Source organism: Neopsephotus bourkii, unplaced genomic scaffold (assembly GCF_033783945.1).
Source record: "Neopsephotus bourkii isolate Nb327-2 ecotype Australia unplaced genomic scaffold, CSIRO-AGI_Nbou_v1 NB_1663, whole genome shotgun sequence".
Lineage (NCBI taxonomy): Eukaryota > Metazoa > Chordata > Aves > Psittaciformes > Psittacidae > Neopsephotus > Neopsephotus bourkii.
Window position 1 is genome coordinate 796,629 of NW_026902137.1, and position 26,930 is coordinate 823,558.

At 50.8% G+C, this 26,930-nt stretch overlaps 1 protein-coding gene across 4 annotated transcripts in view; it reads left to right on the plus strand.

Annotated features, from left to right (window-relative positions):
• The first annotated feature begins 5,629 nt into the window (after nt 1-5,629).
• Nucleotides 5,630-26,930, plus strand: part of CBFA2T2 (CBFA2/RUNX1 partner transcriptional co-repressor 2) — a 61,609-nt gene continuing 40,308 nt past the window's right edge. For all 4 annotated transcript variants that reach the window (XM_061375611.1, XM_061375607.1, XM_061375610.1 and 1 more), the window contains exon 1: nt 5,630-5,761. In XM_061375611.1, coding sequence (XP_061231595.1) covers nt 5,734-5,761 — 28 coding nt within the window. In that variant the 5' untranslated portion in view covers nt 5,630-5,733. The remainder of the gene's footprint in view (nt 5,762-26,930) is intronic.

The following is a 26,930-nucleotide window of genomic DNA, read 5'->3' on the forward strand; positions in this document are numbered from 1 at the left end:
CTTAAAGCTCATCTAGTTCAATCCCCTGCAATGAGCAGGGACATCTTCATCTAGAGCAGGTTGCCCAGAACCACATGCAGCCTGGCTGGATGATGAGAGTGCCAAGGAGGTGCATTAGGAGCAGAGGGGTGAAATACAGTCAGTGGGTGATGGCAGAAGAGCTGAGCAGTAAGAGGCACCTAAAGCTCCTGCTGCTTCAGACAACGTAAAAAATAGCTTGTTAAAGCTGGACAGGGGCTCCTACCCCTGCCCCACTTATCCCCTCTTTACTGAGATCCCCAGCATCTCCAGGGGGGCAGCTAACCTTTGCTTTGTGCCTGTGTTGGTCACACATACCCCCAAACTTGCAAAGAAATGATAAAAACACTGTAGCAAACCCCCCAAAAGTGCTGAGTGTTCACTTAAGGATGGAGATGGCCATGACAGCTCTTCCTGGAGGAGCAGCAGAAACCAGGGGCACCCTCTGGTGTGCAGTGAGCCCCATCCCAAGCCTGGTTGTGCTCTGATGGGGCTCTGGCTGCAATCTGTACAACAGTTATGGGATTCACCCCCAGGCTGGAGCTGGAGCACAGTGTCTGGGCTGGTGGTGATGCACCAGGGGATAGCCCTCCTGCCTCCCCAGAGCCCCTGTGCTCTGAGAACCCCCAAACCCCTCATCCTCCAGCCCATCTGCTGCTGGAATCCCCACTGCTGCCGGGGCGGCCCCTGCTCCTCATTAGAGGTTGCAGCCCCTGAGCAAAGATTAATCTGGTGCTTGTGTGAATTTATCTGCTTGAAAAGAGAGGGACCGGCTCTGACCTCGCAGTCTGGAGACTGGTGGGAGTTTGCTGTCCCCTGAGCTGTCAAGCCAATTCCCTGCAGTACCAAGCTGTTGTTCTTGGCATCTGCTAGGCAGAAAGACTACGAAACACCCCAAATATATGTTTGTTTTCAAAGGTAAATATTAATTTCAGGATGCTGTTTACACAAGCAGACTCTTCAAGCTTGAAGTCACTGCCTTTTGCTGGTGTCACATGGTGTTAGTGTGTATTTAACATTTATTTAACTCTACTTGGTCCTGTTCGTGCCAGATGGCAGGCAGCCTGCGCGGCTCGGCACGGGCGCAGCTGAGCGCTGCTCTGAAGCAAGCAAAGGAGGTGGTTTGAGATGCAAGTTAAAAGTTTGAGCAGTTTCGTGGCTGCAGGTCCCCAAACACAACCAGAACACACCGTGGCTCTGCCAACCCCACGGTTGGGTGGTGTCCCTGCTCCCAGGAGCACAGCAGAAGCCAAAAAAGAGACAACCTGGAAAGCATCATCCTCTGACAGGTCCAAATCAGCGCAAGGGCTGGGGTTTCCTCAGCTCTTGCCATGCAGTGGGGCCAGGAAAGTATCTGATAACTTGCCTTTGACTTGTTGGCTCTGCAACCTTGGCCTGATCCTGCCGGCACTGAGCTCTCCTGCTGCCCACAGGAAGCAGTGCTGTGGACCCTGGCAGAGGCTATCGAGGTTTGCATGGGAAGCGCAGAGCTGATATCCTGAGCTGCACAAGGTTGTGAGTGCCCGGCCAGAGGTGGCCTGGAGGAGCAGCTGACATAGGAAAGGACCCTCTTACTGAGTCCTATGGTGCTGACCAATGGTTCTTCATCTTAGTGAAGAGCTGAGAGATCTCACAAAGTGATGCACATCCCTGAAACACAGCCCTGACTAGTGAATGCTCGCATGTCTCTTTTCAGCCCCTCCAGCCATTTCCTCTCCCAGCACAGGACATTTTGGGGGTAACATAGCACTGCTGGTGTCACTGCTTTCTCAGACAATACAGAGATGCAGCCAGATGGCCTTTGGAAAACAAATTTGATATTCAAGAGTGTATCACCATCTTTATGGCTGCAGCAGGCACCATCAGCTTGAATATACAAACAAGGAGATCGGAGATGGTTTCAGGGGCAGCATTACAGTTTCTGAGCTAGGCTGGACATTCTCAGGTTCAAACATTCATGTTTGAGGAAAGGGCCCTGTGTGATAAATAATGTTCCCACATTCTATCACAGAATTATTGACTGTTTGGGCTCAATAGCTGCTTTGTGCTCAGCTTCCAACCTGGTGAACAGGGCGCATCCCACCCCTCCTCTGCTCCAGCAGTTCTTGCTCAGTAAGGCCCTATCCTGCTGCTCCAGGCGATGCTGACCTGCCTTTGTGCACTCACATGGTGCCAGAAGAAACATGGACTGGACACCAGGAGTGACCTTGGGAAACTCCACCAAACTCCAGCCTCCCCTTCTGGCAGCATTTGCCCCACTGCTCTCGCTCAGTTCTCACCCGTGTTAATGATGCTTGCGCTGAACTTCCCATTCTGCCTTGTTTTGAAAGCCAGTTCTCAGGGAAGGAAGTGGGCAGGTTACTCTGCCACGACCTGTGCTGTGAGATAAACCCTTTATCTCATTTCCCACTCAGTTTTATAACAGTAATTACTCTTTCTTCATCATTTTTAGAGCTACACATGCCTGTGACATGAAAGATTTCCACATAACATCCCCTCTTGCTCTTATGCTCATGGTTCTTTGATCAGATCTGTTAATCCCTGCCACCAGATTTGTGTCCCATGTAAAGGAAATGGAAGGACTCAGCTGGTGTGGGACCTGGGAGGAGACAGCAAACGGGTGATGAAGAGGCAGGAAAAGGCTGAAGGAGGTGAGATGTGGGGAGCAAGAATGGGCACGGTCTTTGACCAAAAGAGCATGTTCCAGCCTAGGGCCATGGTCATCAACTGAGATCTCCCCCTTCCTCTGAGCCCTCAGGCTCAGCATCCTGCTCCCTCCTTTTAACACGGGTCTGCAGAGAGACCAACCTTCAACTGCTCTCAGCTACCTCGCTAGGGACAGAGATGGAAGAGACACCTCAGCACCTCAGACCTGGTGGTGATGCACCTTGCTCCAAACCCTGCTGTACAGGGCCTCCCTTGAGGTGCAGGCTCACACAAACCCCGCTTTGAGAAAAACAGGAGCCAGGCTGCAAAGTGCTGCTCCCAGAGACTAAGCTTCACACCTCTGCCATGCTGGTGGACAGGATTTATGCAGAGGGGGACTCAAGGCCATGCAATGAAGGTTTCTTTTGGTAGGGCCTATTCAGAACCTGGAGCAAAAGCTGGAAGTAGCACAGTGAGCGAAGAGTATCAAATCCAGAAGGGTGCTTTACGTCAGGGTTTGGGTATGGGTGAGGATGGGTATTTATAGTCCTAAAATGCTGTTTGCAAAACTGGATGCAGTCAGGTATGATAATGTACATGGATTGAGATATACCTATCTACCTGTCTAGGAGGTGTGTGACCCCATACTGCACCAGGCTGAGAAGTCTTCTTTTTCTTGTCCCAGGTTAAAAGAAGAGTGTTTCAAGTGAAGTCCACATGCCTGCAGAGTGTGTTCTCTAATGCACAAGCCTGTTTCAAGGACATACAGAACCATCAGCTGAGAGAACAGGTGTTGCTCTGTTGGACACAACATAAATCCACACTCATAAAGGCTGGTGGGTTTTTTTCTCTTAGAGCAAATAAACCCTGCTCTGTGTACCAATGTACCGACAGAGCAAGAACTGCAACTGAGCCCTCTGTCTCATGGCTGTTGATGTTTCCCAAGCTCTACCCCAGCTCCAGAGAGCATGAGACAAGCCTAGCTCACTGTATGGCTTAAAACCTGGGGCACTGGGGCAGGGAAGGGGTGCTCCTCTCAAGGGTGACATGGTCTCCCTGCTCTCAGACCAGGAGGATCTGGAGCTCATCCTCCCTACAGGACCATGCCCATGCACCAGGTCTTGCCCACAACCCTGGCACCACTCCTGAGAAGGAGCACAAACAGCCCATTCCCTGCTCACACCTCACTGTCTCTGTAGAAGAGACTTGCTGGTGGAGCAGCAGGATGCCCACGTCTAAAAGCTGAGCTTCCTTCTGAGAGGAAGTCACATGTAACTATGGAAATGTCTCCAAAGCCGCTGTCCTGAGCTCCTATGTGTTTCATCAGCATTGAGCTCTGCAAGATCAAGCCCTGCATGTACCCATCCTGCCACTCTGCAGGTATTATGAGTGTTATTTTGCACAATCTCCTCTTCGGGGTTTCCCTCTGCAGCTGTTTCATCTTTAGAAACAAAGCATCAATGCAGACCCTGTGATGAAGCTGGTTTGTGCCCACCATGGCTGTACCTGGGCAACACCAGAGCTGTTGTACAGAGAGGAAGATGAAAAATACATTTGCTTCCAAGCTTTCCCCAGCACACCTCAGGGCTCGGCTTTGTGCTCCCAGCCCTCCTCCCCTCCTCCCCATTCCGAGCAATGACACTTCACACCAGGGCACGTCCCCCCAGGGTCATGGTGCCCAGGAAGGACAGGACACAGAACAGGGCAGCAACAGCCCCACGCCACCAGCACAGCAGTTCCCATGCTCCAGCATGAACCTCAGGGAGATGCCGGGCTGTGGATGGGGAGCATGGCCAGGCAGCTTGGGAGCTGCTCCCATCATGCTGGTGAAGCCCCTGGTGGAGCCCAGCTCTCCTCAGGGCTTCACAAGCTTTGCAGAGCAGCTAAATTACAAGCAAGCTCTTATCAGCAGCCCACAGAAGAGCCCCTTCTGCTTCACCAGCGCAGATTTGGCCACAGCAAGGCTGCAGATGACACTGAAATGAAGTGGTGGCAAACACAGGCCAGAGGCAGGCTGCAGCCAGCGCGGCAGCAGATAAGAGCTGTGTGTGGGATGCAGGCTCTGGCAGACAGAACGGTGCAGGGAAGCGCTGGTGCCTCGCAAGGGGAAGAGGCAAAGGCACAAAGTTAAAACAAGGATGATGAGGCTGGATGGATGCTCCTGTCATTTTGTCCATGTAAACCTAAATGTGATTTCCTGTGGCCAGTTGTGGAAAGGCAGCAGTCCATGGGAGATCTCCTGGCACACAGCTCCCTGGCCAACAACGCCAAACCCAACCACGAGATCTTGTAGTAAGGCTTTTCAGGTCCCCCCCTTTCCACAGAGGAAGGACCATGGAGTTAGTTGGTCCTTGGGAAAAGGCCCATTCTTCCTTACTGCAGCCTTTCAATAGACAAAGGCTTCTAAGAATGATGGAGAGAGACTTGTTACCAAGGCTTGTAAGTGACAGGACGAAGGGCAGACCCTTAAACTGGAAGAGGGTCAGTTTAGACTGGCTTTAAGGAAGACAGTTTCGGTGAGACACTGGTTACCAGAGAAGTTGTGGGGCATGAAGGTTGGATGAGGCTTAGAGCAACCTCATCACAGTGCAAGAGGTCCCTGGAGTGGCACTAGCTGATCTCCAACATCCCTGCCAACCCAAACCACGACTCTCCATGTCACTTGCCCTGCACCTCCAGACCCGCCAGGACAGCCTGGCTTCCTGACTGAAACCACCCTTCGAGGCGTGGGGCTGCGGGGAACGCCATGAGGCAGCTCGGATGCTCCAGGTACCTCAGAGCGCAGCGCAGCCTCAGGTGCTGTAACACAGTGGGGAAGCCCCAGTGCAGTCGGTGAGATGACGGTGGGGAGGCCACGAGCCCCACTTAGGCTAAAAATCCATCATTAAATCCATCTACAGACCGTGACCTCAAGCCCGCGCTCCCCGCTCCCACAGCACGGGCTCCCGCGGCCTTGCCGGGGCGGGCCGCGTAGGCCGCGCCCCCGGTAGCGTCACGGCGAAGGGCCGGGCCGGGCCGGGCCGGTGGGGCCGCGGCGGGGAGCGAGAGGAGGCGCCGAGGAGCCGGGCGATGGTGGGGATCGCGGGCGGCTGCCAGTGTAAGAGCCGCGGCGGGGGGGGGGGTCGGCGCCGGCCCGGTCGGCGCCGCTCGGACGGGGGCGAAGGGCCTAGCGGGGCCGGGAACGGGGCCGGGCGGCGGCGGGGGCGCCTCGGCCTGGCCGGGCCTCGGCCGGCGGGAGGCGGCGCGGGGGAGCGGGGGGCAGCGCTGGTGCCGGCCCCAGGGGGGCCGCTGCGGCCCGCGGGGCTCTGCCCGCGGCACACGTGTGTGTGTTAACTGCAGCGCTGTGCCGGATCCATGCGGTTCATTGCCAGCAACGCCTTGGGCAGCTTCGGGGACCCCCCACCTGCGAGCCCAGCCCGCGGGTGTGTGTTTGGTTTCCGCGCTGGATGGGGCTCCGTGACCCGTGGAGCAGGGCTGGTGCCTGCAGCCCCGCGGTCAGCCCATTGCTTAGGAGGAGCCGGGCAGCGGGCTCGGCTGTGGCCAGACCCATAACGTGCACTCGGATGGGCAGCGTGTGTGGGTGTGTGTAGTTGAAGCCCGTTTGTGATAGCATCCTCTGCGCGGGAAGGTGAATACCTGGGGTTTTCACTTATTTCCCAACACAGGAGGTTTATTACCAGGAGAGTGGCACTCCAAGCGATGAGGTTGGCAGGAGAGCAGGGTACATGGTTAGTTAGCCTGTGCCCCACGCTATCGTAATCTCCTGACCGTTCTTCTCACCTGTGCTCGTGTGCACAGCGTTTGTTTGTCCACAGTCTGGAATGGACCGTCCTGGGCTGAGGAGAGAGGTGCCAGATGGAGCCGCGATGGCTGTGGGCAATGGGATGTCCAGGCTGACAGCCTGCATGGGCCATTTGCGCAGTCACAGCCTGTTGATAAGTCATAGTTCAGTGAAGGGAGAAAAGTGGTTAAAAGCACGTCCCAAAGCTCAGAGGAAATGAAGGAATTTTGAAATGAAGTGTGATTGCTCATAGGGAAGCAATGTAAAGATAGATGCTGATGCTAATGTGGAAACCACCCTGAAAGCTGAATTCCCGGTATTGAGAAGGAATTACCAAGTGGCGGAAATGGTAGAGGGTGGATGAATACTGTACCACGCTGCTTAGTGCAGATTGTGTGGAGATGTTCAGAGTAAGGTTTTTATCCCTTAAGGCAAGTCAAAGCATGTGGCCTTGAAACAGTCAGTGGCCCACGTGGCTGCAGCGGGAGGAGGGCACAGTGGTAGGCAAGCGTTAACATCCCCTGGGTTTACAGAGCACTGGTCCCTGGTTGATGAGCTCCTGATCTCACTGCCAGGGAGGTGTCTTCATTTTGTCTGCCGTGAAGAAAAGGCTCCACAACAGGAGGTTGGGTAAGATCATCTGCTTTAACCTCCTTGTCCAGAAGTCAGCCCTCTCTCTCTGATCTTCTTTCTCCAAGCTCCCTTTGCAGTGGCAGTGGAGAAAGAGGGGCTTCTGATAGTGATTCATCTTCCCAGTTTTGGGCACCTCTCTCTGGATGAGACAAATTACATGCTGGAGGTGCCTGGGCTTTTTCACTGACTGCAAGGGGAGCCCAGGATAGCTGGCACTGGCTTTGGCAAGGAGGGGTTTAGATGAAGCAGATCCCACTCAGTGTGTCTGCTCATGGTGTATGCAGACTGGTGAGATTCCCTGGCTCTCTTGGAGCACTGGGAGGAGAGACAGACCTTTGAAATCCTGCTTAAAAATAACTGAAGCTAAAGGAGACAGCGATGTGCCTAAAGCCATAGCCTCAAGGGTGTGTGTGTGAAACCAGTTCCACTCTCAGGTGTGAAACTTTCTGCAGCCTTGGGCAAGTTGTTTGACTGTTTCTGTCTGAATCGTGTCAGGAAGAGATAAATGTATATGTAGGTGCTCAGGTTTACAATATTTAACCATGTCTGAGATTAGGGCTTTTTATCTGGGTCCTGCTGACAGGTCTGAAGTGCTCACACTGACCATAGGCCGTCAGGTACAGCAAAGGCCATAGCCCCTGGCTGGAGAGAGTGATAAGTGGCTGCGAGGATTCGGGTGATACAGCAGCACCTACAGCATCATTTCTTATGCAGTTTTAATGTGCCTGTGGTTCAGCATCCACTGGTGAAGTGCTAATGAGTGAGCCATACAGCTGTTTTTTAAGGATAAGCACATAAATATGGGTTACAGCCTTCAGCAGTTTATAGCTAGAACAGATAACAGTGTCCTGATAGTGCCATTTATTGAACAGGCTGAAAGCTGGATCATGTGGTTCTTGGGTCTAGTGTTTAAGAACACTGTTGAATCTTATCTTTGGTCTCAAGAAAGTGAATAGTGAGCTGTAAACTGATAATTTTCAGAAGCACAAATGATAGGCATTGCTTTGATTATCTGCCCAGGGATTTCTGCTCTGTTATGAATACAGTTGCTGATAGTGTCAGGAGGTTGCTTGATTCCTTTGGCTGTGTGTTACAGAGAAGTGGTTCAGTGCTCAGTGTGAAACTGATGATCCAGAAAGACAGAAGAAATGTGAGGCTGCTTTGAAACTTTGGGATGTTCCATATTAGTTTAAGGCACATACCAACTCTCATGAGCATGCTTGTACTTCAATGGGTACTTCCAATGGGCAGAAATTAAAATGGGTCTTTTAGGAACTTAGTCTTGGTTTTCATATGCTGTAAAGTAAAAGGCTTAAGGTGTTAACTCTTGCACCAGTGTTGGGGAGGGTGAAATAAACTGGCTTTTTAAAGCAGCCAGAGATAAGAGGAGTTTTTTGATTTGCAGCTTCTCTGTGAATAGAAAGAGGATGTACTTCAGGTAGAGCTCATGCAGTTGACTCTTAAAAGCAGGACTGGAGTGGAATAGTGAGCTGACTACAGTTTCCATCAGGCTGAGCTGCCAAGGCTTTGCAGCTACCTTGAGATGTTGCCATAAACCACTGGAGAGGGGGGAGGACTGCTTGGGTTTCACTTCTGCTGGCAAGTATCAGTGGTTAACTCTGACTTCAGAAGAGGGCAGCTGTAAAACTGGGGAAGGTGAGAAGTGAATGTATCTCTGATGGAGCAAGCCCTGGAGGCAGTGCTTCCACCCAGGCTGGCGATCTACCTGGACCTCTTCCAGATGGAAAACCACCCTCCTGAAGGCATTTGTCCAGCCAGCGTCTGGGGCAGAAAACTGCTGCGTTGTCCCTGTCACCTTCCAGTCCCTGTCACCTTCCCATCCCTCTCATATCCCACATGTGTGCACACTCGTGTTTGATTCCGTTATCAAGGGGGCATGGTCATCATTTAAGCTGTGTTTGTGCACTCCAGGTTAATCAACCCTGACCTTAGAGCACAGCTAAAATGTTCTTTACTCCATTTCATGTTCTTCCAGAGAAGCACTGACTTCTGCAAGTAGTAACTTACTTGGCAATTGGACTTTGAGGTCAAAATCTGCGCATATGTTTTCCTCAAAGGCGTGCTTTGCAGTCTTGATATATATAATGTAAAGGCAGGGATTTTCTCCAGTGTAGATTTATGTCGGTATTTAAGATAGTAGCTGATAATAGCCCTCAACCTTGGCTTACAAGGATATTTTCAGAACATAAATGGCATGTCCATAGGAGACACTTTGAAGCTTTTTGAGTTATTACAGAATGGTTTTGAATGGAAAGTGTAGCAGGTTCTTTTTGTGGATATTGTATAATAATCAGATTAATACTTTATGATTGCTTGCAGAACTACTGCTGCTTGTCTCTGAGTGGACTCAATAGACAGACTAGTTGGTTAGCACTGATACCAGCTTCTCCCTCAACTGTGTTTAATCCTCACGTTCTCTTGGGAATTAGTCTGTCACTTCCTAATAGTGCACCTAGTTGCTGTAGCAGCAAATTCTTCCAAATATGTCACCAGGGATGCTCCCACCTGGCTTTCACATGCATTTTATTGCAGCATTTCTGACAGGAGTCAGCAGGAGGAGGAGAAGGAGGTATAAAATCCTAACGGAAAGAGAACAGGGAGCCTGTATGTGCTTGGTGTGTGTGGGGATAGGCTGGGCTGGCCAAGGACTGGTCTGGGATGAGCAGTCACCGGTACTTGTAGGACAGGGCTGATGGCAGCGCTGGGCAGCCCATCCAGGGGCGCTGCTGACGCCAGCAAAGACTTCCAAGTGGTAAGCACACAAATGCTAAGCCAAATAACTCATTACATCTGGGCTATCTTTTGTGTCTGCTAGCCAACACATATTTGCTTTATACTTCTGAAGTTGTTGTGCATCCTGCCTGCGGACACACTTTACATCTGGCTGGAGGTGCTTGAGCAAATGGAGATGGAAGAGGGCCTGTAGTATGGGGTACATCTGTATGGTCACATATGGTCCAGGCCAGGCAGATGCTCGTGGTTGTTTGCTAGGAGCACAGTCAGCTTTCTTTTCTTACGTGAGTACTGTGGGATACAGTATTTTGTGGCTAGGTTCTTGGGAGCAGACGTTTTGGTGGGTCTTGGTTAAACAGAAACTGGATGTAACACTTTTTAAAGGATGGGTATTTCTCAGCCTGTGGCATTTCCAGGTGCAGATGAGATTAATTTGCTTATCTTAGGTGATGGAAGGTAATTGCAGGTATGGGGAAGGGCCTGGAGTCAGGATGTTAAAACACAAAGCAGTCAAATGGCTCCCATCTTCCTCCCCTCCCCTGCTGGGCAAGCTCTTTTGCATTAAAACACCCTATCTAGCATATCTGCAGGGAGGAATCTCTCCCCCCCCCCCCCCTCCTCCTCCCTGATTAGGTTTGGTGGGGGCCGAGGAACCACTGACTGTAAAACTCTGTACATAGAGGGATGGAAAAAACCTTTGAACCATTTGCCTTCACCCTGGCAGCATGTCCATGGGTCGGCTGCGGGCTTTATCTGCTGACATATGAGGATCTCTGACATTTCTAGCTTAGAAACAATAACTTGCCTTATCCGTCCTCATGTTTTTCTAATTAAAGACAAAGCTTGGTAAATATTTTTTAAATGATTGAATTTCCCAAGTATGGAAAACACATGTGGGGAGTCAGGAGTCGGGCTGGCTGCGTCCAATGCGCCCGTTCCCACAGCGGCCCACGGAGCCCGGAGTGCAAATCCATAGTCAGAGCTGTGGGTGACAGGTTTAGCTGGAATGATTGGCACAGGATTTATAAACCCAAAGGGGATTTACTTCACCCTCCCTCTTCTTCCCCCTTCTGCCCCCTCCCTATCCCAACCCCTGTCTCAGAAATAGGAAATTGGGATCACATTAAACCCTAATTGGTTTGGCTCCAGAGCTAGTTCAGTGGCTGCCAAATAGTTAATTTATTGCGTGAGAGTTTGGCCATGTGTTGAGAGACAAATTTGCTTCAAGCAAGGGATCTCTGTAAACTGTACATCCATCCCCTGGCCAGGGCCTGTATACAGCGGTGCAGGAGATGCTTTCCATCCCCATCCCATCGCAGGGCAGCACGGGGCCACTCGCTCCCCAGGCCAAAGTGCTTCCAGGAATAGTTGCCTAAAAGAGCTTCAGGCGGTTTGAGCTGGACTTAGCAGCGTTTGGAAACCACTGGCTAGATAAGATGTGGGAGGCTCTCAGGAGAATAAATGCATCTGTCTGGGAGATAGCAGCAGGCCTGGGCTGTCAGGGCAGTGTAGGGCCAGGTGGGGAATCCCCGGGGTGGCAACATGGCCTTTCCTGGGTGAGGTGAGGAGGGCAAACGGGAAGCAGGCTCATCTGGCTGCCTTCCCATGGCCCCACAGAAGCCCTCGTTGTTCCTGCCCTTCTCCATGAGGTCACTTGCCCAGTGGCTGTTGAACATCCCGGACTGCTCATTGCTGGCTGTTGGACTCAAGGCACCCAGTTGTGTTTGGCTCCTGTGAAGTGTCTGGAAGTTGGGCTCCAGCAGAAGAGCTTGTATGGGCTTGAAGGACAAGCAGCCCTCACTTAGACCATGGCCATCGCTGCATTCACTTGAAAGGGAGTTATTTGGATTAAAGAGGATGCTGCAGCCAGAAGTTAAGGCTCATTGCTAATACAGCTCTGGTTTTTGGAGTATGATTTGAAAGAGGCTGTGCAAGGAATAAATCCATGGCTGTGGCATTTTCTTTCATTTCTCACTGAGTTAAATAACAAACTTTGTGTAAGGGAGCTGCTTCCAGCTCCGAGGCAGCAGAATTATTCCCGCCGCGCTCAGCAGTGCCCTTTCTGTGTCAGCTGCCATTTCCATTGTGAACTTGATACCTGAAAGCTCAATATTGTGACCCTTTAATTTTCAGCTGCTAAAGTGTACCGTGCGAGTTGGCTAAAAGGGAAGAGCTCAGAGGGGACCTGGAAATAGTTAGGCTGTGGGAGCAGTGTGTTTCTTGGGGTGTTTCTTAAGTGCTGAGCGTTGAGGAGAAATTGATAGGTAGCAGCAATGCACATGTCTCAATACTTTTCCTTCTGTAGCTCTCGCTTCCTGGGATGTAATAAATCCATTAAGTTCTATTTATGATCTAAGGCCCAATACAGTAATAGTTTTATTTGGATAATTGTGGCTGTTCTCCCAGTAATCAGAGCACTGAACACTTCCAGGCCTACTGCAGAACTCAGGCTGTGGATTTAGAAGGGTACAGGTTGGCGCAGCCAAATGTCAGCCAGTTTTCCTGAGGAGTCAGAGAGACATCAGCTCAACAAGAAAAAGCCTGGATGAAGCCTCTGTAGGAAGGCAGCTCCTGCCCATGGCTGCCGTGCTGGGGCTGTGCTTCCCTGGATTTGCCAGCGTGGAGCTGCTGGCAAGGTTAGGTAGGCTAAGGGGAGACAAACTGGACAGGTACAGGAAGCAGGCAGTGATGGTTTGTCTGGGAGAGCGTCTTTTCAGCCTGAGGTCTGAAGCAGGTTAAACCTTCCTCAGGGAAGCACTCCCCACTTGTGTGTCTCCTGCCTAGTTTGAAATGCAGCCATTTCCGGGATGAGCTACTGTAATTACTTTAAAGTACACCGTACTTCCAGCACTGTTGGCAAGAAGGAAGGAGGAATGCTGCGCTCCATCGCCAGACAAAATAGACATCAACAACTGGGATTCTTCTCAAAGAGCGGATCTATCTTCTCTGCCATTAAACCCGAGTTGGATGGAAGCCTTGTGCCCATTTTGCTTCCGCGGTGTGAGCATGGTGTTCTGCAGCACACAGCCCGTGTTCACACGAGGATTGAAAGCAGCAAATTCCAGCCAGAAATTCTTTCTAGTGCTTTGCTTTCCTTCTGCTGTTTGCTTCCCTCTTCACACTCCAGATGCTGATGGAGCACCTTCCCGTGGTGACGATACATGCCGTACTTGATGCTGTGCTGAGAAACTCATCCTCAGGAGCGTTCTTTCAGTGCATTCCCCCTCCTGAACTGTCACAGAGCAGGAAGCACTGAAAAACCTTCAAGCCAAGCTTGAGATCACTTGTGTCAGCCTAAACATCTACCTCCTGTTTGAGCCTGGGCACGTACTTAAGTGTGTCAGTGCTTGTGCCACGGTTGGATGCGTGAACAAGCTGATGCATCCAGGTTTCTATCTTTCTGAGCATTCCCTACTCCTTTCTCCTTCCCCTCCATAGATAGAAGTTGTATTAAACTTGGTCTCCTCATCGTGGAGACATCCACTTCCCAGGACTGATGTTTTTTTTCCAGGAGGTCTGCTTAGAGATGGAGAGAAAAGGCAGCAAACTTGAGGATCCTTCCCAGAAAAAAATATGTGGCAAATCTGTGGCAGCTGTGAAGCACATTATTTTAGCAGATCCGGGAGGGTATCCCTGGTCCTCCACAGAGCTGGAACGGTTTGGGGCTGTGTGATGGGAGAAGCACAAAGGCAGGAACAGCTCCTTAACCTGGTCTCTGCTGTCATCCCTGCATCCATTCCTCCAGCCAAGGCACCCCTCACCTGTGAAGCTGTACACAGAAAGGAGAGGTGGATATTTAGAGACACAGGGAGTCCTGCACCCACATAGACTTTAGCATCACTGTCCCTGCTCCCCGTATCTGACAGCACCTGCTTGGCCTTGCTGTAGTTTTCCACTGCAGTGCTCTGACAGTGTTCACACTTTTCCTCCTTTTTCTTCTTGAACATACTTGTCTCATTGAACAAACTGATTTCTTACCCTGGGTAGCATTGATTTTAGGAAGAGGAAAACCAAACCCTCTTTGTGCATGTGAATGGGTAAACAACTACCAAAGCACACAAACTGCTGGGCAGGGTTGTTTTGAGATGGTTCTTCATTTGCCTGTTACCAATTTTAGTAAAATGTTGAGGCTTCAGTCACTGCAGTGACTGTGTTCAGCAGGTTTATTTCCCATTTAATAATTACAGCAGTTTCCCTTGAGCCCTGTACCTCTAATTTAACCTAAGCTTGAAATAAAGTTAATAGAATGAAATTTGTTATCTTTTTATGGTAAAATGTGCTCACAACAATAACATTTGTAGACTCAGTCACTACTCCTGAATACCATTTACCACATCTTGATCCTCCATCAGTGCTGATGACTGCTCTGAGGGTGCATAGACCTGATTGAGCGTCAGAGACCAGGATCTTATGCAGAAATTCCTGCCTTCAGTCGCACAGATATCAGACAAGATAGTTTGGTTGGCATAGGTTCTCAGTTTTGCCTCTTATATGTGTCAATAAGATTGTCTCAGTTCCCACCAGCACTGCACCTTCGCTATCTTGCTGATGCTCTTGGTGGTGTAAGGCAGCCTAGAAAGTCCTGGAGAATCCCAGACTGGTTTGTATTGGAAGGTACCTTAAAGCTCATCCAGTTCCAACCCCTGCCACAGGCAGGGACCCCTTCCACTGGAGCAGCTTGCTCCAAGCCCCTGTGTCCAACCTGGCCTTGAACACTGCCAGGGATGGGGCAGCCACAGCTTCTCTGGGCACCCTGTGCCGGCGCCTCAGCACCCTCACAGGGAAGAGCTTGTGCCTAAGAGCTCAGCTCAGTCTCCCCTCTGGCAGGTTCAAGCCATTCCCCTTGGCCTGTTCCTACAGGCTGTCGTCCAAAGCCCCTCTCCAGGTTTCCTGCAGCCCCTTTAGGCACTGGGAGCTGCTTTAAGGCTGCCCCATCCCTGGCAGTGTTCAAGGCCAGGTTGGATGGGACTTGGAGCAAGCTGCTCTAGTGGAAGGTGTCCCTGCCCGTGGCAGGGGTTGCAACTGGAGGAGCTTTACAGTCCCTTCCAACCCAAACCATTCTAGGAACAACCGAGGTAAGGAGGAGCCAATGGACAGATTCTGCCTGTGCACATCCAGCACGCCAGGAATTCAAATCTGTCACTGATGGCGCTGGCCAAATGTCTGTGCTTCCCTGAGCAGCAGCTCCGTGGATTGAGATCCACCTCTTCACACCTGTTTTATAACACAGAAGCAAAATATTTGGGGCATCCAAATAGTTTATACCCTGACAAACAAATCCTGGCAGTGGGAGCGTGAGTTTCCATCTCATTAAGCTGCTGGCAAAGCCCTGGTAATTCCAGTCAGTGATACAGCCCAGGAATGATCCCTCAACAGGACTGGTTGTGTCAGGTCAGAGCATCACTGCGTTTCCTCAGCAGTTGCATGTTTATACTTGAGGGTAAAAGAAAGTGTTGAAATGTCAGTTCATCGGGTTCTACTTCGGTGCTGGGGCAAGGTCCTGTGAGGTCAGAAACAAGTGTGTGTACAATGAGCATAAAGTGGATTTCTACACTTCAGTTGTAATGAGGAATTGTTTTCAAATGGTCTTACTATAATGCAAAACCTGGCACTGATTCCCAGTCTGGCAGAGGCTTGAAGGTTCAGCTTGGAGGCCACCAGCTCAACTGCAGCTCAGTGTGGCTTTGATGAAGTTCCTGCTGTCTCACTGCTCTTTGTTGGTCTGTGTGAAATCAGCTGGTGGTTTTGGTCCACTTTCTTGGGGACAGGTTGGCTACACCATCCATGGTCAGCCTCATGTTTGGCTTGCAGGAGGGGTGCTGTGAGTTGGAGAGATGGAGTTGGGTGAGCTGGAGATTGTGGTGTCCTCTTGTCTCCTCCAGCAGGCAGAGGATGGGACATTTTGTTGAAGGGGTGGCACTCGGGTCTCAGTAGCTATAGGAAGTGTGCTTCCAGTGCTGCTACAGGTTTATGGTGCCTTGCAAACAAGCAGGTCTGCTCTCTTGCCTCCTGTTACATTACACAGCTCGAGACAGGTGCTTACAAAATTCCATTTAGAAGTCCATCATCCAGTCCCACAGACTAAAGAATGCTCTAGTAGGGCTTTTATAACATATACTTTATTCAAGTTCCCATAATTTCCTCATTAAAACAGGATTATCCCTCTTGGATTAGCTGTTCTGCATGGGTCAAGAAGACAGCCACAGTTCTTTTTCATAGTCAGCTTCTGCAGGCAGAGATGTACTGTGACACAGTAAAGGCAAGGGGCAAGCTGGGTGCCCAGGAGACATGGGGATACAGGTGCTGGGATATGGGACCCAAGAGGAGCTTGCACAAATGCTGCTTTGTTTGGACTTGGCTCTTGAAAACATGGAAGAATTTTAGTGGGCTGCACCTCCAGCACCTCTCATTCACCACTGAGTGGTTTGTGTTGGAAGGGACCTTAAAGCTCATCCAGTTCCAACTCCTGCCACAGGCAGGGACCCCTTCCACTGGAGCAGCTTGCTCCAAGCCCCTGTGTCCAACCTGGCCTTGAACACTGCCAGGGATGGGGCAGCCACAGCTTCTCTGGGCACCCTGTGCTGTGGCATCTCCAAGACTCCTTCCAGTATCGAACAGCCTCTGTTGTTGGTGAGAACCTTGGGGGTGAGTTTGCAGCTTTGCCAAGTGCCAAAACAAGCAGGCAGCTAAAACCTTTTCATTTGCACAGGAATCTTCTGTAGTCAACACAAGTTGCCCCTGCAGGCTGCTTGAACCAATTCCTGGCAGTTTGGCTCTGCAAGATCGAAATTTTGCCCTCAAATTCTCTCTTTTCTTCCAAAACTTTATTACATCTTGCAGCTTTTTTCCCATATGACTGGGATTGACTGAGGTTCAAGTCATCTAAAACTCACTGCTGACTCTTAACAAATAGCTTCTTTTCCTGCTGCTGCAGTGTCCAGACATTTGGAGCCTATTGGGAAGTGGGGGTTTTTTTTGTCTGTCTCTACAGTTTGTAATCACATAGTTCCATATTCTTGTGTTCTGAATAGAAATATTGTCATCACTGAACAAGGACTGGCAGGAAAACGGTGGCAAGGAATGCTGAAGCAGCACTGCTGGTAAGGTAGATGCATTACGCTGCTGTTTAGTTGTAAGAAATCCAAGGTTCTCACCAACAACAGAGGCTGTTCAATACCAGAAGGAGTCTTGGAGATGCCACAGCACAGGGTGCCCAGAGAAGCTGTGGCTGCCCCATCCCTGGCAGTGTTCAAGGCCAGGTTGGACACAGGGGCTTGGAGCAAGCTGCTCTAGTGGAAGGTGTCCCTGCCTGTGGCAGGGTTTGGAACTGGAGGAGCTTTAAGGTCCCTTCCAACTCAAACCAGTCTGGGGTTCTGTGATGGTTGGGGCAGGACCAATGTGTATCTGTCACTCATCTTCTCCACTCCTTCAGGGTTTTTGTGGGGCTGGTCAGTGGAGAGCTGCTGTGGACATTAACTGTACATAAATGAGCCAGGCTGAACTCAAACCTCAGCGTGCAGCATTTTGAGTGGCTTGGGCTCAGAGCCACCATGTTATTAACCCCAAATACAGCATTTACAATCCCGATACTGCTGTAGCCTTAAGTAGGGCAGGAGCTGCAGTCTCTGATCTCCCCTGCACCGCAGGCAGGTGTCTGCCTCTCCCTGCAGCTGCTCCATCTGCAGCAGCACGTGGAGACCATCAGACCATCACCAAAACACAGCTGGGAAAGGTTAGAGCAGCCCCACGTGGAGCTGGGTCACCTGGGCAGGATCACCGGGATACATACACACAGCTTCACGCCAGCCTCAGCTCTATGTTGAGGCAGTGAAATGCAGAGGAGCTAAATGTGTGCTCAATGTGGTTTGTTGTTTCTTCTTCCAGTAGCAAAACAGCCAAAGCAAATCAGCTTCTTCCAGAGTGCCGCCTTGTAACCATCAAATCCAGCCCCACTTTGGAGGAGCTTTGCTGACTGATCTCTCTTGTTCCATCTCCTGCTGCAGGTTTTTATTACTAGTTTTTGAAATTAAGATGTCTCTTTCCACTGAGATTGGGGGTTTTTATAACTCCTGGTGTAGGAAATCAAGATTTTGACAGCTGTTGAAGCTTCATGCTCAGTAAATCTGAGGTTTGGGTTGAAGGTAATTCTTGGCCTCTCCTTTTTCCCCGTGTTCATGTTAATTCAACATACAGACATTTGACTTCCTAGTCTTGACAGTTGTCTGAACACGTACGTCCAGTGCAGGGGTGAGAGACATCTGCCTTCTTTGATGAGATGCTCTTTTCAGCCTATTGAAAAATCTCTTTGAACTGTCTCAAGTGCTTTGCAGCGTTATTTCCCACCAGGTCAGGGGGAGCAGGCAGGGGCAGGGCTGCTGAGCATGCAGGAAGCAGAGCAGGGTGCTGAGCACTCACTCCCCTGCCACAAGGAGCTTGCCAGGAGGAGCAGGGACAAGCAGGTCTGCATTTCTGCTGCATAGAAATGATAAGGGATGTGATAACTCCTGTCCCCTTCGGTAGGGATGGTGTCAAGTGGATGTAAAATGCTCGGCTCCAGGGCAGGAAGCTGCTTGATAATGGTTTTCTCCTAAGCACTTACATTGGAAAAATAAGTTTTAGGAACTTTGCATGACTCCTTCCTCCCATCCCTCTGACTCCATTGAGAATTTAATTTGTATTGTTGCTGGAAAGAGCTTAAATGCCCAAGGAGCAAATGGAGATGTGCACCTCTGGATGGGGTGGGTCCCCAAAATCTGTGCTGGGGGCAGCGATGGCTGAAAGTGTTTGGTACAGATATGGTAGTGCCTCCAGCAATTATAGCTTCCTCTCTAGCTGGGTTGTTATCAAGCATGTTAAATCCTAGAGGGTTTCAAGGGTGGGTGCCCTGTGTGCTTTGTCAGCCTGGTTTTCTCCTGCTGTTTCTCTAGGGAGCAAGTAGCTGTCTCTTTGAGACTTGATTTTCTGTACCTGTTGTGTTCTGTTGAATGAGTTTGTCTGAGACGAATCTTCTGATTGAATCATTCCTCTGTTGGAAAATGGTCATTTGTCAAGACAGAAACTTTCCCTGTGTGCTCAGGGATCAGAAACCACCCTTGGTGCCCTGTAATTGTATTGACTAAACTGTACAACGTGGCCTCAGTAAATGTTTGCTGCTGTGAACATGGTGCTTTGGCATCCTGGTAGATCACTGGCTGCTTGACCTTTGGCTGTCCTGATGGTTTCTTGTTTTGTGTAAGTTTTGAAAGAGGGTTGGGTTTTGTGTTTAGTTTTGGTGGTTTTAGTAACCATATGGAAGGGGAAGGTTTTAAATCCGGGTTTCACAGGATGGAGCTGTTTCTGCCTCCTGCTTGCCTGAGCTTGTCTCTACTTTCTGGTTATGGTCTGTGGTTTCCCCATTGCTCAAACTCTCTGGGCACTGGTGGCTGCAGAGAGGAGGGCGCCTGATCTGGGGTTGTGCTCAAGGGGGAGGACGGATCCTGGTGGGTGCCAGTGGATCCAGCAGCACCACCAGACAGCACTGTGGTCCCAAGTGTGCACTTGTTGGGAGGGATGGGGCCACCCTGGTGTGACTGGGAGCTGGGCTTGGCTGCTGCCCCTTGGAGGAACAGTGTAATGGGAATGACCAGAGATTTGGAGCAGAGGCGAAAAATTCATGTTGGTGCCTGAATATAGCTTTTCATCCTCTTAAAATTCTTCCATCCCTTTGAAGTGTGAATCCCAGATGCTGCACAAGTCTTTTTCCAGACATGGCTGTGCTGTCTTGCTGTGTATTTTCCACCAAATTGCTGGATTACTGTTTTCCTTCTGGCCTTTGCATTTTTTCATAGCTTTAACTTTTTGTCTGGATGTTTTTACATGCCTCAGACTCATTCCTGTCTAACATACCAATGCGAGAACTCCCACGTGAGCCGGCGTCCCACCAAGCTATCGCATAGGACAGGAATGCTGCCTTTTCTTTCCCTGGAAACTTGTAAACATGAACTTCCTGTTGAGGAGAGCTGTAAATCTGCAAATAGGCTCTGCTTCCGACAGGAGAGGAAGGTAATAAAATATCAGGTCCTTGTTCACTGTGCCTGGGCCTCCCTGAGCTGCATCCGAGCACCCCAGGGGCAGTGGAAGCACAGAGGCACAGGAGCGATCCTGCTGCTTGCTCCTCACCTCTGGAATGAGTTTTTCCCTTTATTTTTTCCTCCCTCTATGCACCCAAATACAGATGCAATCCTAATAGAAGCCAGTTGGAGAATCACAAAGCCCTAATGACTCTCAAATGATGCTTCATTGCTTGTTTTCTCCTTTCCTTTCTCCCTGCCTCTCCCACCACAGATCCGATCCTTCATTTCAGGGAGTTAACTCTATCCTAGATCCAAACCAGACATTTCTGGATACTGAGCACACCAAATTCTGGCAGCTGTTAGAAGACTTTGCACGTTGCCACCCATGTCACTTAATCTTACTGTTATTTCTACCTCCAAGAGGAGATCTGGTAGGATGCACAACCCACACGAGTTGTTGCATTTCCCCTTTCATGCCTAAAGTTCCACTCTTCTGCATTTCATGCAGCAGCAGCAGTTCATGAGGCTCATCCCATGTGGAGCTGGGGGCTCCTCTCTCTGCCTTGTTTTATCTTAGGTCTCCCAGCACCAAGACAGGAGCGCTGACAGCTCGCTGGGAAGCGGCAGCAGCACATGGAGAACAGCCATGTGGTTCCTCATTCCATGGGGGTTTTGAGGCTGGTGCATGCTTTAGTTCTGGGTAGGCAGCAGAGGCAGGTACCAGACAGACAGGTAGGAGGATGGAGCCAGGAGGGGCTGGGCTCTGCTCCCAAGGAACAAGGGATGGGACAAGAAGAAACGGCCTCAAGCTGCACCAGGGCAGGAGCTGAGGAACAATTCCTTAACTGTAAGAGTGCTCAGGCATTGGAACAGGCTGCCCAGGGCAGTGCTGAAGGCACTGTCCCTGGAGGGTTCACACACGGTGGAGATGAGGCCCTCAGTGCCATGGGTTAGTGGTGGCATTGGCAGTGCTGGGGCAATGGTAGGACTGGATGAGCTTAAAGATCTTTTCAGCCTGGTTGATTCTGTGATTGTAGGTGGCTGAGCTCAGTGGATGCTCTGAGCTTGCTCTGAGCTTTTGTGGGTTGGGTATGAGCATGCTGATCTTCAGGATCAGCTGTTAGGAATGCTGGGGCTTCAGGGAAGTGGAGGCAAGTGAGGGGCTGGGAGATGGTGGAAGCAGAAGTAAGGCAAAATGAAGCATGGTAGCGGAAAGGGAAGAAGGATATAGAAAGGGAGAAGCGGATACAGGCCATGGGAACGAGGAGCGAGAGGCAGGCTAAGAGGAAGCTGCGGATGGAGGCTGAGCTCTCCATCAGCATCCCATTCACTAACCCTGGGCAGCGGGCGGCGTGGGTGAGCTCCAGCCCTTCCCGGCCGGACCCCTGCTCTCCCCTCGCTCCTCCCGGGCTGCCTGCCCCGAGCGGAGCCGCAGCCGCTCCGGCTCCCGGGGCGGGCTGGCGGGCACAGGGCCCCGTGGCAGCCGAGCCTCTCGCCCTGCCTGCGCCTGGGTGGCCGCGCTGGTGCTGCTGCTGCTGCGGACTAATCGCTCCCAGCAGTGCTCCTGCGTCAGACTTGGTGGAGCCGGGAGCGCAGCCCTGGAATGCCGGGCCAGGCGCAAGGGGCTGCGCTGCCTTCTCTTTGCTTGTCCTTGCCTCAAACCCACCTTCTCTTAGGTCCAAAAGGCCACTGGCAGCAGGAGCCAGCAAGGGTGGGCTTTGCCAAGGAAAATGTTTGGGAAAATAGAAATAACACACACACAACCCGTTTAAAACGTGAGGTTTGGTTGTTTGGTGGGGCTGGAGGGAAGGGAATCCTGTTCAGGTTTAGCACTGACTGGAAAGCCCTGCTTCAAGTCCTACTGGTGGGTTTACTGGGTAAAAGGAACAAGAAGACTGAGGACTGATTGAAGTGCCTTAAGCGGAGGCTGTAGTTTGGGTGAGAAATTTGGATGTTTTGAATGAAGGTGCCAGCTTAGTGACAATTAATGAATGAGGAAATTAACCCTCCTTTAGCTGTGTGATGCCAGGACGTGGCTTGGCAATGACACGAGGTATCAGCACCCAAGAGCACTCCCAGATGCTGCAGTCTCAGGGACTGGAGGGGAGGGGAGCTCAGGATGAGGTGGGGACAAGGCTTCCTTTAACAGTCCAGTATAAAGAAGGAAAAGCTGCTATCAGGGGAAAAGCCACAGCCTGCAGGAGGGAAGTCACCGGTTGAGGGAGGTGCAGGAAGTGAGCTGAGGAGTAATGACCCTGCTGTAGGGAAGGGGCTGGGGATCCATCACAGGCATTTTAGCACTCCTGGTTTTGTTTGCAAATGTTCTTTCTGGGGTGAGACCAAAACCACAGGTTCATAGAACCGCAGCCTGGTTTGTGTTGGAAGGGACCTGAAAGCTCCTCCAGCTGCACCCCCTGCCACAGGCAGGGACCCCTTCCACTGGAGCAGCTTGCTCCAAGCCCCTGTGTCCAACCTGGCCTTGAGCACTGCCAGGGATGGGGCAGCCACAGCTTCTCTGGGCACCCTGTGCCAGCGCCTCAGCACCCTCACAGGGAAGAGCTTCTGCCTAAGAGCTCAGCTCAGTCTCCCCTCTGGCAGGTTCAAGCCATTCCCCTTGGCCTGGCCCTACAGGCCCTTGTCCCAAGCCCCTCTCCAGGTTTCTTGCAGACAGAGTTCTGCTGACAGGTCCTGCTTTGATAAGCTTCAACATGTGCTTTCTTAATTGTCAGTGATCTTCCACAGGGCAGGTGTGCAGAGCACTGGGAGGCCAGAACAGTATCTGACCTGGGACACAGTTCTCAAAGCACATCATCTCACCTGCAGAAGGGAGGATTTCTGCTTCCAGAGCTTGTCTGCACCATAAGCACATGCTAAAGGGTCTGGCCCCATAAGGGCTGGGGCAGAAATGTCAGCTGTAGGCAGGTAACTGGGTTTTCTGAAGCAGCAGGGAGGTGCCCAAGTCAGCTGCAGCAGAGACTCCACCAGCTTTGCTTCCAAAGCCAGGAATGCTCCGGATCCCACCTGGGTGTTGGGCAGGGAAAGACAAGTGTGCCTGAAACTACAACTGGGGGGGAGTGGGTGCATGCATGGGAACAAACCTCTGTCATCCAACAGCACTGCTGTTGATCTGGAGGATATTGTCAGGCTGCAGAGCTGCTGGACTGGGCTTAATCCTCTGCAGGCTGGGCTTTGGGCTCTCCAAACAGGATTACTCACTTTTTCCCTCTTTCTGTGTTTGGTTTATATACCCATGGCAGTTACAGAGCTTGGATCTTTCATCAGAGCAAGAGTGTTAGGTTTAGGAGTTGGTTTGTTGTCTTAGAGGGGATTTTTTGACAGGATATCCATTCTTGGGTGGTTTTTCTTTACATATGCACTCATACAGCAGGAATAAGGTCAGTTTTGCTTAGGTGTTGTCCCCCCCCAGTCCCAAATCAGTGGCCAGAAGTAAAGTTTCAATAGTTTCTTTGGGTTGTGCTTAGTTCCTTGTTGCACCTTTGCTCCAGGTGCAGTGTCTGATCATAGTTTTTCTGGGTGTAAGTTCTGCCAGCTCAGTTACAACCAACTTTTAATACATTCCCCCCCTCCCTGGGCAGGACTGCAATTGCACATAAGCCAAGCACTCCTCCTCCTTCAGGAGGCAATGTGATTAGATTTACTTGACAAATTAAGCTTGTTACCATCATCTCCCATGTGCTAATTTAAATCATGGCTGTATTGAAAAGAGGATGTTTGTTAAATGTGATAAATTTGCCAGGAATGGAGAGGTTTAAGATCTGTTAAGGGGGGTGGGTGCCTGCCTCTGTCAGCTGAGCTTGTATTCAAGTCAACGGGCCTGCCCTGCAACCCCAGCAGTGTGGCTTCAAAGGGAGCAGCCCCTTCTTGGCTCCACTCACTTGTAAGTAAGGCATAAAGAAGGCAATAAAATGTTTGACTTTCCTGCCAGACCTGAGCCTGGAGGAGGAGGAGGATCCCAATTGGTTTCCATCAGATTCCAGTTAGCATGAATTTACGGTTTCCACTTAGCCTGATAAATGGCTTTGGCTGCCTTGGCGCATTTGAATTTATTCTTCTGTGCAATGGAAAGTGGTCAGCTGAAAAAAGGCAAAGCCTTCCAGAGCTGCTGTGAATGCGAGGGAAGCTTCTTTCTGAGGTAAGAACCCAGCAGGCACAAAAATAAAGCTGTGGTATGTCATGAAATATGGGTGGAACAGCAGCAAAATCAGAAGGGGTTCAGGTCTCTTGTGCTTGCTGTGGCCGTGGGCTGTGATAGGCATAAAAATTCCACTGGAAAGTGGAAAAATTCTTCAGATTGCCTTGCTTTCCTCAGAAACCACACTCAGCAGCAGGTATCAATAGCTCCCAGTGTTCAAACTTTGTTTGCATCCTTCTTTCCGTGGAACATTCCCAGGAGAAGAAAGCAGAAGCAGATTAATGCGGCGAGCCTGGGAAAGCAGTTTGCCCTGTGCTGCCTGCAGTCCTCCTTCCTTCCACCCTAGTGGCCATATCTGGGTTACAAAATCTGTCTTCATGCATATCTGGGAGCAGGTTGGCCTCTTGGTTGTGTCGAGGTGCTGCTGGAGGTTGATAGATGATGCATCTTGGTGTCTTTTAGTAGCGTGTTGCCTGTACTTCCCTCTGCTCTGTTTGCAAAGGCAGTGGCTGAGCAGGACATGGATGTGCCAGACGCTTTCTCCTGGCTTGCTTGCAGCTCCATAGTGAGCTTAGGGATGGGTCATGGTTTGGGTGAGCTTAGGGATGGGTCATGGTTTGGATGAGCTTAGGGATGGGTCATGGTTTGGGTGAGCTTAGGGATGGGTCATGGTTTGGGTGAGCTTAGGCACATGGCTCATGTTTAAGATACAATCCACAACCCTTTCAAAGGCAGTTTTGCAGTGGCTACTACCCAAGAGCACCTAGGTGTCCCACCTAGGTATTTTTGTGCCTTGAGAGCCCAAAACCACACGTGCATCTTCCTTACTCCAAGGTGAGCCATGAGGTTTGGCATATTCCTGCCCCTCTAGCCAGAAGTGGAGATTTCCTTTCTCTGAGGATGTTGGTTTGGTAGATATTGGCCTCTGGACACCATGGCAAAGAGTGTGCACAGTTTCATAAAGGTCAGTAAAGTCAAATCACTGTGACTATGCTGCAGATACTCAGTGGCCTGAGGTTTTGATGTTTTAAACTACTTCAGGTTGTAAAAATAGGGAGAAGATTTATCTGGCCATGGTTTGACAAATGGGAGTTACAGCCCAGTTGTCATAGGTGGGGACAGCTTTTGTTTATGCAAAGTGAAACATTTACAAGCTGTTGAGGTCCTTAAGCTAAAACAGGACTTAAAAAGAAGGAGAGGGAACACGTAGGGCTGGTTACCTATCTCAGATAAACCCCCAAATCTCAGGCTATCTCATGTGTCCTGTAAGAGGGCTTTCTCTGATGACATTGACCCAGAGACCTGGCAGCTCCCAGGCTGCGTCTTCTCTTGGTCACACAGCATCCCCCTCCTTTTTGTGCTCAGCTTTTGAATTCACTGCCTGGTTTCAGGCTGGTTTGGTGATGTCCGGGCAGGGACCAGCAGTGCCTGATGCTGAATGCTTAATGCCTTACGCCTAGGGCTGTGTCCATCTGCCTGGTGACATCTCCAGTGGGGGCAAAGCTGCAATGTGAGCTCTCCACTTGCAAGACATCAGAGAATCCACATGAGAGACACCACTGTTGGCTTGACCCTGGCTGGGGAGGGCTCCTGTTGGGGACCGCACAGCACGAGGCGCCGGGGCACAAACCATGACACACCAGTCCATAGGAAAATAACTTCATTAATTCTGGTGCTCATGGAGCTGCTGGGGTTCGTCTCCCTCATTGTCTGTGTAATTCAGAGATGATTTTTCCATCTCAGGCTTATGAAATCTCGAGAGCTGCAGCATTTTGCGCAACCTCCATCACAAGTGTCAGAAGCCCCCGCGAGCTGAACTGAACTGAACTGTTTTACTGATGTGCTTTGCCAGCAGCCCTGCCAGCGGGGCCTGGGGTGCAGGAAGGAGTGGGATCTGCCTGCTCCCAGCCGCAGCATGGCTCCACAAGGTGCTCCAGGTATCTGTGTGCTGAAACTTGCCTGGGATTCATCTTGTTTGAAGTGCAGTGTGTGAAACTGCTGCTCTTCACTGAGGTTTGGAGGTGGGAGGGTAGCTGTGAATCCTGCCCTTCTCAGAGCAGGGTGCTCATCCAGCCAAGGCTGCAGCAGCTGCATGTGCTCCTACAACTGAACTTCTCCTGCCCGAGTGCCTCCCCCCTGTTACCTTCCAGCATCCTGCCTGTGCTGGGGGTAGGCGATGGTGGCCCATGTGCTCATGAACACATGCCATGCCTGCTCCTAGAATGCTTTTTAATACTTCCTTTAAAGCACTTTTATTTTTCCCCTCCCTTTACAGCCTTTTCCCTTCCTAAAGGGAAGCAGAGGTACCATAAACTCATTAGGAGTAAGAGGGAGAGAAGCAGGGGATGAAGGGCTGGGTGGGATGCCGGGGGGCAGTACTTACGGTGGGTTTATGGACATGGCTTGGCAGTTAGCTGTCGCCTACCGGAGCATTGGGAATGCCATAAAAAGAGGGATTTTGCTGTCTGTGAGTTAGTAAATGGACTACCACTCATACACCAACAGTGGAGATCTGCTTGTGTGATTTGGGGGATTTTGAAGCATCAGCATCCCTCAGCTTGGGCCACGGGAGGTTTTCGGTGTCTGGGGAAGGTCCCTGGTTCACAGAAAGTATCTGAAGAGAGAGGTGGTTTTACCTGCAGAGATTTGGAAAGGGTTATATTGAGGGCTGAATATACAAATACAGACTGGAGCAGTGAATCCCTCCTGAGCTCTGTGTCTGGGCAGGGTCTGCAAGCAGAAGGCAAATGTTGCTTCTCTTCCTTGGGTTCTGTGGGAATTGCCTGTTTTCCAAGGCAGTCCCAGCCAGGGACCCCCATCTGCATGGCCAGGGATGCTGCTGTGTAAATCCCTGTTTCCCCAGCACCCGGCTTGTGGTGAATGGTGCTGGGCT